Raw genomic sequence first — 12473 nt, forward strand, 5'->3', positions numbered from 1 at the left:
TTATTGATCTCCCTTTCTTTCTCTCTCTCTCTCTCTCTCTCACTCTCGTTTTTCTGTACTCAGTTAATCATAGATTTGTTGATGTTTTCTGCTGAAATGTTATTAATTAAAATGTTATTGTTTTAAATAATTAAATATTGTTTTACATGACCTGTTACATTTTTTGATTTCACTTTCTCAATCTAGTCATGAAACTGATTAAACAGATTAGACTCCCATTATTGCATTGATACCTAAATCCTATCAACTTTACTGATCCTGTGCTATAGAACGTTTCCAAGTACATCCATGTATCCACACACACACACACAGAGAGAGAGAGAGAGAGAGAGAGAGTTCTTAGAGCTATTACAGCAAGCCCAGAGCAGCTGAATTGATTTAATTGCATGAACATGAATCAGAGCCAGTGACTTACATCAGAGCTGCTGAAGCTGAAGTGACTAATATATCATTCAAAACTGGCTGCCATTAAATGAACTGTGCATCACATTCAGCAAATATTATAGTAACAGCTCTACAGAAGCACAGCAGCTATGTAGGACTCTGAAATTATCAAAATGAAATAAAATAAATAAAGAAAAAAATTATAATTTCACACAAAATGATATTACAAACTTACAAACTATATCTTTCCAAACCATCCCAACTGTGGTGTTTTTGTTGTTTTGACCAGTAGATGGAGACAGAGGCCCTTTTCTCTTCTGTACAAACGTTTCAATGTGGACCATCCTCAAAAGAGTACAGTCAGTACACCATGATTTTTTAACATTGTCACTACATTTATTATAATTTATATGAATATACTGTGTATGCTACAGAAATCTGCATAAATATAATATAAACTGATTACAATTCACTGGCTCTCTTCATTATTTCTAACATCTTTTAAATCAATGGTAATGCTATTTTTTGCAGTGCCCTCCTGTTCTCAGTAAACACAACATCACTTGCTGCTATCATCCTTCTGCTAGATGAAGAAGACTCACAGCTCTGCCTCTCATTCCAGCCTGATGATCCCACATGGACTGCTCGAATCTCAGGCTGGATGAATTAACATGTCCAGCTCAACTTAAACAAGCAATTTATTCCAGGATCACAGTCCATCTGAACTCATCGACAGCAACACCAGCCGGGTCAGTCAAGATCTCTGGAGGACTGTTTGAAGAGCTGGACATCACAGAATATACGGTACAATACAGACCGACCGTGTCATGAAGATTAATGCTCTACATCATCAGACCCTTCATTTGCTTATAACAGAGGATTGAAAATCAAAGACTTTTACATTGTTATTTGTTACAAATAAAAACGTTATATTCATCAAAAAATCTTGAAAAAAAAAAATTAATTAAAAAGTGTCCACAAAATTAAGCAGCACGGTTTTCAACACTGATATTAATAATAATAATCGTTTAATGGGCACATCAGAAAATTCATCTTTGGAATAACAGGGATAAACCGATTACATTTTAAAATATATTAATTTATAAATATATTACAATAAACAAAATAGTTGTTTTAAGTTGTAATAAAATTATTACTTTATTAGTTATTACACAATATTACATAATTTATAACATAAGTTTTTCAAAATGCATATTCAAAAGGACCAGACAGACATAAACACAAGACTCAAATAGCTTCATTAGGCATTCTTTAATTCCTTTTTTCCTGTTCACTCCACACCACTATTCTTCCCCAACAATCAAAACACATTCCAATACACAGAGAGGAGGAAAAGACTTATTTACATAGAAAAGAATGCATGTATTTGTGAAAAGTTTCCAATGAGAAAAAAAAAAAAGGTTAGACCGACATACATTAACTTCATATTATGCGCTCGTACCTTCAAATGCTAGTTTTTCCAAATACAAACTTTTATAAACATTATAAAATATTAAATAGAGCAATATCTAATTCCTATAAAACATGTACCTAGTACAAAATAACAGAATATAATAAACGCCTGTAAATATCTTTAAAATATTTGAAAACAATGCAGACAAAAAGAAAACTACAGATACTTTTGAGGCCAATAAATAAAATCAAAGGAAAATAGAAAATATTAATAAAATAACAGTAATAAAATCTAATACATCCTATACATGGACTCAAATCTCAGCTAGCACAGGTATGATCCGCCTTCACGTCCTCAACTCTGTCCTCTTGAACTTATGCTGTATTCTCCCCTTCACCACCAGAGGGCGACATTCACCACTGGCTGTGGCCAAGAGTGGACGTGTACAACAGCACTTGAGAGAATTGTCTGACACACAGTGATTTGTCCTTCTATAAATATCACCTTCATTGTGTAAGAAGCAGCATTACAACTGTAACACTGACAAACAAACACAGTCTTTCCATCAACAGTCAATAATCAAAGCACTGACAAGAGAAAGGGATGGTGGAGCTTAATGCTGCAGAATTACCACAAAAGAGCTTACACAGGGAAGGAATTGACATCTTTATTCATAGTAGCATCCAGTGCATTGGGCAACCCCCAGCGGGTTTATCACACACACATCAGTGGTCACTCACAGAGCTTAAAGCAATGCATTACATCTCATATGCATTAAAAAACTGACAAACACAATATCAAAAAAATAGTTACAACATAAATCTAGACTTAAATTAATGCTTCATGTACAATAAAAATACACAGTACTGGAACCCAGTACACATAATGCTGGTTTATAATTCTCCCCCCTTTTCCCCAACCTGTGCCAATGGAGTTTGCCAACCAGCAGCAAACTCTTGAAGTCAACAGAGAAGAACGCCAACACAGATTGGTTTATAGTCAGGGGACATTTTTTTCCCTGCTCAAATCATGTTTTAAAGAGGGAAAAGGAGTCTGCACAAAGAGAGGAAAAGCCTGAAATATCCAGTATGAACGACAGAAAGAGAAGGGCCTTGTAAAACGATGCTGCTCTTTCCAACAGAAAAATGCACCGTTCAGCAAAATATGGATTGTCATCTCCCTTGAAAAAACAGGGATACTTCTCACTTTTGGAGGGGACAAAAGGGGGACACAGCCTGCTTGTCAATGTTCACTTGATTTTGAGCTCCACACAGCATCATGTCCTGTTCAGCAAAGATGACCTGCAGAAATAAAGCAAAATCGTTTCATTAGAGCAGTGAATAAAATGATTCAAAACAATCTAGCTCAGAAATAAAGGAGTAATAATATACACAGCATTTCATGTTCTGTACTTAAAATCGCATTATGAGGTAGAAAAAGAATCAATAATTCTGGATACGCTGTATAGTGTTTGTCCTGTTGGATGATCCAAGTCCAGTGCCCTACACCTGATACATCAAGTAAAAACTGGTTTCAGACTAGCAATAAAAGGCAACTTTGCCCTACGGATATTATTCTTCAGCTGGCCTGTCTTTTCCTGGAAGCTCTGCCCTGTTTCCTGGAGGGCTACTATCCTCACGCGGAGACACAGAGAGTCACACAAGCTCTGAGACGGCGGAGCACGAACTGCTGATACAGACACAATCTGCTGCTGTGACAGATCCTGTCGCAGTGGAGGAGAAAAAAAACTCCAGCACTTGTCTCTGCAATCTCTCTCTCTCTCTTTATCTATCCCTCTTGAGTTGTAAAGCCATCAGAAAACGTGACTAAGCAAGAGCCAAGAGGTCTCACCCTTTCCAAGCACGTGTGTCTGTGTGTGTGTGTGTGTGTCTATTATTACTGCGTGATCTTTGGCAAGCATGAATGGAAGATGTTTTTGTCGGTTGTTTGTATTTTAAACAATTGATCGAAACAAATGTGAGATCAAAATGACAGTGTCCTCCTTTATCAAAAGTCTAGTAAATACTGTGAAACATGAAGGCTATACAATATAATTCAATATAATACAATATAATGTAGTGTTCTAGTAAAACAAAGGCAACCAGTGTCTAAAAAATAGATAATATGAATTAAAAAAATTCAAATTTAAATACAAATAACCTGCTTAATTCAGTGTTTTTACAGTTATTGACTATTTAATTAGAATGAATGTTTGTTATTAGCAAAACATCTATATTTTTAATTGTAATACAAATAATCTGCTTATAGGTCATATATTACAATGGCTTTTGAGCATTTAATAAAGCATGAGTTTTTAAGATTTTATGATGAATTGTTGTTGGGGTTTTTTTGCCAGGACAACACAATTTAAATCCCCTGATATTTCTCTAACAGTGGGAACCCTTGTTAACTAAATCTTTTCATGTCGCTGCTCTTCAGACAGGTCAAAAACAATCTCAGCATCCGAATCAACAGCCCTGATGAATCAGATCATACACACACCTGAGAGATTTCCATCTGTCTTTCTCCATGTTGTTCTCTGGTCCTTCACTCTCGTATGACGCCAGATACAAAGCTGTTGAGAGATCATCGAGACGAGATGAGTGTGTCAGCAAAAGAAAACAAAGCCACCTGTTTTCATTCTTGAGAGATGATCTGAACTTGTGTCACTTTGTTATTTGGCATGACGGCATTTTACGCCTGAGGCAAACATGAAAACGCAATTGTCTTTGTGTCTGCTAGCTTGTGTGCTTATTGCGCAACATGACATTAATGACACGAGTTGACAGTAAACAAGTAAGATAGAATGCAGAAATGATGTTTCATCAGCAAAACTACTGTCTGCCCTCAGTGTTTGGGATTCTGAGGTGGGATGAAGGGACTTAGAATTGATGATCACTGCAAAAATTGTATTTAACCTTGACTGAAAATAATTGTAAACCAGCATTAAAAATCTGTACCATCTTCACTGAAGACTGGTGCGGTCAGGAGATACTGCAGGATCTTGCGGTCTCTGTCAAAAGGACACTCCACCTTCTTCCATGTCATGAACTCCATCACTTGTTTGGCCAGCTCCCAGAATTTCTGCAGCACAGTCAAGACGCATTCTGTTAGAAATCATCGCCTAGGTTTCATTTCTAGCAACTGTCACGCTGAACTGATGCCCTTGAAACTTCTTTTCAGCAGATGTGTACGTCAATGAACTAAATCTGGATGCTTCTGTTGCTATGTGACAGTGTTTTCTCAAGCATTCATTGTTATTCAGTAGCCGTGACGGCGGTTGTTTCTATGCATCATGTTAGCTTGCATGTTACTGCCAAGCCAAAAAAAAAAAACAGGAATTACCTCAAAATTGACATGTCCAGTCGGGAGCCTGCTGGCACATCCTTCATTGAGGAAGTAAATGTCTTTAATCAAGAGACTGAAGAAAGGGATGACAATCTGGAAGGCAAAAGGGGAACACAACATTACATAACTGACCAAAAACCAAGAAGAAGAAAAAGTAACCACGTCAAACAGCATCACTGGAATCCATCGAAGCGTTCTCGTCACTGTATAAGACTGCATTAGGCAAGCGCTTCAACAACAGCTTCTAAAAGCTTACAGGGCACAGCACAACTGGATCTACCACTTTGGAGGGCAGTAACAATGATTGATGACACAAGGAAGCAGTGGTGTGTCGTGACGCCGAATTCTCAACTCTATTGTAGCAAATTTACCTTCAACGTGATAAAGGTGTCACTTCTCTTTATTTAAAAAAAAGTAGACATGCACATCAGATGTGGAAAACAATGATTCAAAGCACACCAAGAAAAATTATAACAGTGAAAATTAAATTAAATATCACGTGATTTATTGTTCAACCCACTGATCTATAATATAGAATATATATACATAAAGATCAGTGGTTCAACCCTAATTAAGTAAGTCTTTTTAAGCCTCAGCATCACTCCAAAACTGAGAAATAAATCAATAAGCCAAAACAAAACCATAACACAAAACTACAGGCCCGTCTGACTAGTTAACCTCCAGTTTAATCATCAAGCTTAAAAGAAGTCAAAAACAGCAGTCTAACCAGTTGATGAGTTAAAGACATTAAGAGAGCTGTAATGCTTTCCTGATTTGATTTGTTTACGGTGGAAATTCCAACCCTGGAACATGCACTTATTTTGTCCCTTACATCTTGATTTTAGGGCAAAACAAGTGACATAGGCCATTGTGATGCAAAAAAAAGGAAAAAAAAAACATGTCCCCCCACAGAAAAGCTGAGCATTCCAGTGTTGCTCTGGAACATTCTGTCTCACCACACAAACCCACACAGCGAAGATCTCCTCCCAAACCAGTCAAAGATGCAAAACAAGCCTCACCAAGCTTAACAAAAAAAACAATGTACACACACACAAAAAAAAAATGTATAAGAACACTAAAAATAGCTGTGGATTTTAACGAAGACAATATAACAATATTGAGCTTCCATTTTGCAGACACAGGCCCCGTTTACTCTAGTGCATTTTCATTTTAAAACACATAACTTATGCTAACATTATGCCTTAAGTTCAAAACTGAGACTTTTAAAAATGCTGCAGTCCCCTTTTTAGTTTGAAAACTCCTGCGTTGCATTTCAGTTCAACTTTCGAAAACGATGGCGTGGCTGCACATGTGATCTCTGTGTATCCTTGATGACCGCGTAACCGTATCATGAACCGTAATCATGCCCATTGTTGAACCTGCCAGTGACTAGCAACCGACTGCTGGTTTACGCACATGCCCAGTGCGCATGAATGGTCACGTAACATGCGCTTATGTAGTGTAGACAGAGATCGTTTCTGAAACGCAGCTGAAATGGCAGTGTAAGTGCTCGTTTTAATTTTGAAAACGTCGTTTTAAAACGATGACGCACTAGTGTAAACAGGCCTCAAATAACGGATGGACTTTGAGGTTGATCACAGAAAACACTTCAGAGCATCAAAACATGTTAACTGGAGAATAGAGCATATATTGAAGAGGAAACACTGTGTCCCATCTGACGCCTTGCCTTCAGCAGATCATCCTCAAATGGCCCACTGTCCTCTACTCTTCATATTACATTACATATTACAAAGAGGGCAGACGCTTCCTCAATTTAGTGTAAATATGATACTTCTGGATTGGGATCTGCACTTTCAAGCCAGTCATCTTTTATGTAATGCGTCTCATTGTCCTCATTGCATTTGTTGCTAATATCAATACAGCATATCACACACTTCAAACACCATTTACGTGCCTCCTGAATCCAAACAGCGTTATGAAACAAACGTTCCTACAGTTTACGTGAGAAAACTTCAGGAAGGAGAAAGAAAGCTCATTACCTTCTCTCTGCTACTGTGAGCAGTGATGGATCTCTGAGTGGCTCCTCGCAGCGCTGTTCTGTAGTTGTAGAAATTGCTAGAGGGATCCATCTGGTGCTGAGAATAAAGACAAAATCAGGTTTATGCATCAACCTCGGGACTTGGGCTGAAACATTTACAAACTAAAGTTATCTAATGAGCTCTAAACCCATTCTACATAGTTAAGTCTCGGTTAGAACTTTAACCTACATGATTCACTCGAATTACTATTCATGATGGGACCTTCTTTTATGGGACTTTTATTAAGTCATGCACTTTCAGTCTTCATTAAAACTTTTTGCCGGCGAGTGAGACGCTCACAAAAGTTCAGTTTTCATAAACCAGCTTTAAAGAGGCAGTTTCTTAGATACATTATGGATTAAAGGTTTGGGGTCAGTAACATTTTTTTTTCTCAATTTTTTTAATGAAGTCTCTTAAGCTTACCAAGACTACATTTATTGGATCACAAATAGCGCATCTGGACAGTAGTCTAAGGCTACATATAGTCTCAAGACATCACAAAATTTTGAAAATTGTAAAACTATTTTAGGTGAACAGGCTATATAACTTTATTAGAGGCTAGAGGTGAATATCTGCAGCTTTAGCATTAAAGATTTTCTACAGGGAGGGCATGACAGTCTTTTATCCCACAATCCTCCATTGTCTTAGAACAAAGCAAGAGGAAGGCAGAGTGATAGAAAAGAAAGTGCTGAAAGCTGAACCTCCCTGAAGACGAGAAATACAGAAATACAGTCCCTATTTACAAAATTATCAAAATGAACTGAACCATGTGTAGGTGTGTGTCCTGTACATAAGTCATAGATCAAGTTCAAGGCCTTTTTCTGTCTAAAAATAAAGACAACAAACCCTCTTTAGACAGTAAACACAGTATGCAGATTCAAAATTAAAGCCTTAATGGTCTCATCCCCTCTCAAATGTGGCCTTAAAAGCTTTGTAAACATTTGCACACCCACTCAAAGCGAGAATTGCAGTGCTTCAGTAAAATGATGACACAAAAGCAACAATTCTCGCCCACTTCGGACTAAAATTGGCAAGATATGGCGTCCATACTGTCAGGGGTTTGAGCATCATGCATGCATGAGTTACAGGGACAAGAGCCAGAGTCGGACACTTAATATGATTAGTGCCGTGTCAGCACTGCATTCACCATGATTTCTTCCCACTCATGTTGTCCCCTACATGTTCCCCTCACTTCAGTGACTCACACCCACCCTCCGCTGTAAAAAGACAATATCAATCCCAACATGATGAAATACATACCTCCAGTATATCAAATTTGGCCGTTTTGACTTTGCCCCAGGTCTTCTTGAGCCGCGACACTGGGCTCATATTCATCCCGGCTGAAAGACACGTATAGAAAGAGACACAGGTCAGCACACTGTTTCCTGTCAGAGGTGCAGTTTCTCTATGGCAAATGGAGCAGTTTAAGCCCATGAGCCCACATGAACAGTGACATTAGCAGAAGCACCATTTCCCTCCGACAATAGGTGAAGCTTATAGCGCCGAGGGTCACGCTGGGCTTATGCAGTCAGCACTAATGACCAGATGAGCTCAGAGTGTTGACTGGAAATCACTAGTGGTGTGTCCACCAATCAGATTCTTCTGTACGGATTCCTGCTAGTTCTTAATTAGATGTTAATCTACTTGTTTCTGGAGCTTTAAAATAAATGCAAAACCAAAACTGACCTCAACTACTTTCCTAACACATTATTTGTATTGTTCCCTGGCTCCATTTTGGTATATATAAAACAAGGTTTTTTTTTTTTTTTTTTTTATACACAAATACACGGTTGTTATATGCTTTTGTAGGTCTCTCACACTCACCAAGGCTGTATTTATTACAGTATTTAAAGTAAGTCTTTTTTTTATTTGAATATATTTTAAAATGTATTAGTAATACTATTGTGCTTAACAAAAAAAAAAAGACACACACTTTTGCTTCTTCATATATTTTTTTTTGTGGAAACCATTTTCAGGATTCTTTGATGAATAGATAGAAATCTTTAAAATGTCTTTGACTTTTGATCAAGTTAATGTGTCCTAGCTGAATAAAAATAATTTTAATTGCATAATGGGTTAAATTACAGAAGTAAAATAGCTTCATGGAGAAAAGGGAATTAGTTGCTGGAACAAGGAAAACATTGATATACTGAATACAACTGAATATATTGTGAACCGTATCTAAAACTGAAAAGTCATTCCAGATCTTTCTTCCGTGAACAATAGCTTACAGTATCTATTCATCTACAAAAGAGCCATCTGAGCTTTGGTACCATTAACAATCTGTCTATACTAACAGGTGTCAGGCCCAGAGCTCCTTCGGCACTCAAACATGACACCAGAGAGAATGATCTTTCAGTCCTAGCCATACGCTGATGCTCCTCCAAAACACACAGGCAGGAGTGATCAACCTTTCCCATGACTTGTTTGTTCTCTTTCAGTGGCTTTAATATCGGCCTTCCATCTCCAGGGAGAGAGGCTTGTGTAAAAGCCCCGGCCCGTGGGCTCGTCTCCAGGGAATGAGCAGGGTAAGGACAGCTGGTTCCTCTCCCTCCCACAATCCCCCTCTCAATGAGTCTATTGGATTGGTCAGCACCGACCATCTGCCAGAGGGATGCCTCTCCCTCGTTGCAGCTCTTGCTCACACCGGCTGAACAGCTGCCTCTTCTCCTGGCTCTCTCAACCCAGTTCCCCTACCCATAATGCCTCAGGCACAGGCCTGGGCGGGTGCTCAGAGAACGGAGTGAATGATTAATGAAGCCAATCATTATTTTATTATATTATCGCTGGTAAAGTGTACTATATATTATCATAAGGCCAACACAAACAACAAAAGTGTTTGGAATATTTCTGCTAAAGATTCTCTGTAGATTACCGAACAATGGACTGATACAGACAAAAAGACAAAAAATAAAGAAGACTCTCCACAGAGCTCAGCAAACACACAAAGTGATACATTTTTTGAATAGTCTGTAGACATTGTTGTGTGTGTTAAGTGTACAAGAGCAGAGATTAGAAAAGTTAAGCAAATCCTGACAAAACAGCAAACTGTATTATCCAAACTGATTTTTGGGGAACAAACGAGCTTTCTGTAGCCATAAGAACTGGAGCAAAGTGTAGCTTGGGACGGAAAAATACTCACTTATGATGGCCATGAGCGAGTTGAAGTTGCCAATGTTGAAGCATTCTCGTGCCACATCGATGAAGAACTCAATGACTCGAGCCCGATGTTTCTTCTTAACCGGCTGCATGAAAAAAAAAACAAGAAAAATGTATGAACATCAAAAGTGTCTTCAAGATACTTTTCTTATCTATGCTGAAAACAGTTGTGCTGCTAAATGTTCTCGTTGAAACTGTGGTTCAGATTTACCTGGGTTCTCTGATGAATAGAAAGATCAGCATGACATTATGAACTTACGGACTCCTTTGAAAGGTAGTGTATATTTTCTACAAGGTTTATATTTAGAATCACTAAATGTGCAACACAACCTGCAGAAATGTAAGCTGCTGGATGAGTCAAAGCAATAAAAGCAGATAATTACCATGCAGATCTCCGTCGCCACCAGATAGCTGAGTCTGTTGAACCACTCCACATAAGCCTCCAGGTTACTTGCTTTTTTGTGATCACTAAAGCATCTCTGCAAGAATCCAAATTTCAAAAGGTCAACATCATCACGTTAATTAAAATGAGGCTTGAGTTTGGTCAAGAGCTTCATTCAGGACATTGTTCCATAATGTTTTCCAGTTTACTTTTTAAATGGTCTTTATTTTACCAACACCATATTGGTTATCTGCAAAAATCAGCTTTTTTTTTTTTTTACCAATATCAGTTTTTTTTTTTTTCACAAACTAGCATAGATTTATAATATCTGCCATTTGAATTTTCCCAAATCCAATTTATCCAAAATCCTGAGCTCTAAACTGTTTGGCATGAATTTATACAGATCATCATCTGTGAATTATTGCTCTTTAAGTGATCTCACAGAACTCTGAATGCTGGGATCTGTGATTCCTACATTCTGATCCCAAGAACAAAGGCCTCGGAGATGACTGATGATCTCCAACAATGCACATTGATTCAGAGCGCTCACTGGGCCCTGCGCTATTATCTGTTTAGGGAATGAGTACTGACACCCTGTCTGAAAGCTTGGGTCACTCTAACCCTACATTCTTCACATTCCTACGGTCTCACTGTGTCATCCATCTAACAATGCCCAATCCACCCTACTCTACCTTTGACGGACAACATCAGAGAGCCATGGCAATATACAAGGACCCTCTGGAGAGACAGCGACCAGAACAAAACGGGCTGTTGTCTAGCAGCCAGACGGCAACAGGCATTACAAGGAAGGGCTGAGCAAAATTTTGGAAGGTCATTGTAAGAAACCAGTAGCTAGGTTTAGTCCTCAGAAGGACACTGTGTGGAACGTGACGAGGGAAGCTTGGGCGATGATAAATTAGACGAGGAATGTGCTGTGAACCTTGTGTGAAATAGGTGACAGCGCATTGAACCCAAGGGTTAACGTAAACATTGTGAGTATTGATTGGTCAAAGTCAGATATCTGTTGTAGTGAGAGCAAGACATAATATTTGAATTGTGTATATTTTTAGTTGACCTGGCTGACCTTGTCGTTATCAAGAGGGTCCTTCTGAACAAGCGCCTGAATGAACTCCTCTGGTCCGATGTAGCTCAGTCTTTCCTGAAAAATAAAGATGACGACATCAACTTAACCTTTGCAGTTAGTCCAAAGGGTCACCTTGAAAACAACCCACATATGTTATTGATTTAGTAAACCAATCAATCCAAAGCCACAGTGAGCTGAGGAGTGTAAGGTCATGTCCCACTCACCAGTTCAATGTGTGTGAGCTGCTGTGCCAGGGTGAAGGGGTCGCTGCAGATGGTCAGAATGTCTCTCTGGATGGACTGAGGTTTGGTCTTCAGCACTGTTAGTCTGTCGGTCACAGAGGAGTTAATCTTGGCCAGAGCCTCCTCGTACTGACTCAGTGTGGTGAGCTTACGGATCAGTGTTTGTGTCATCTGCTGCACAGCCTTACGATAGAGCTGAAGAGAGACGGGGAGACAGAAGACCTGGATTTAAAACCATGATTTTATTGACAAGAATGGCTCATCCATTTGAAAAGACTGACACCAATTATGTCCCACACTGTTAAGAAAGCTGAGAGAATGCAGAGAGTATTTGCTCTGCAGGAATCGAATGCATTTCCAGGGGTATAATGGTGGGAAAAAAATCCCCTTTCTCTTGATTGGTCAGCTATGACGTTGGTTC

General features: G+C 38.7%; 1 protein-coding gene across 2 annotated transcripts in view; it reads right to left on the reverse strand.

The window, feature by feature from the left end:
* Positions 1-2450: 2450 nt before the first annotated feature.
* Positions 2451-12473, reverse strand: part of LOC113077818 (ras-GEF domain-containing family member 1B-A-like) — a 78897-nt gene continuing 68874 nt past the window's right edge. For both annotated transcript variants that reach the window (XM_026250084.1, XM_026250092.1), the window contains 10 exons: positions 12035-12247; positions 11811-11885; positions 10728-10823; positions 10328-10430; positions 8446-8525; positions 7147-7242; positions 5144-5239; positions 4759-4882; positions 4301-4373; positions 2451-3099 (listed from right to left, as the gene is read on the reverse strand). In XM_026250084.1, the coding sequence (XP_026105869.1) occupies positions 3075-3099; positions 4301-4373; positions 4759-4882; positions 5144-5239; positions 7147-7242; positions 8446-8525; positions 10328-10430; positions 10728-10823; positions 11811-11885; positions 12035-12247 (981 nt within the window). In that variant the 3' untranslated portion in view covers positions 2451-3074. The remainder of the gene's footprint in view (positions 3100-4300; positions 4374-4758; positions 4883-5143; positions 5240-7146; positions 7243-8445; positions 8526-10327; positions 10431-10727; positions 10824-11810; positions 11886-12034; positions 12248-12473) is intronic.

This window comes from Carassius auratus, chromosome 5, assembly GCF_003368295.1.
Source record: "Carassius auratus strain Wakin chromosome 5, ASM336829v1, whole genome shotgun sequence".
NCBI lineage: Eukaryota > Metazoa > Chordata > Actinopteri > Cypriniformes > Cyprinidae > Carassius > Carassius auratus.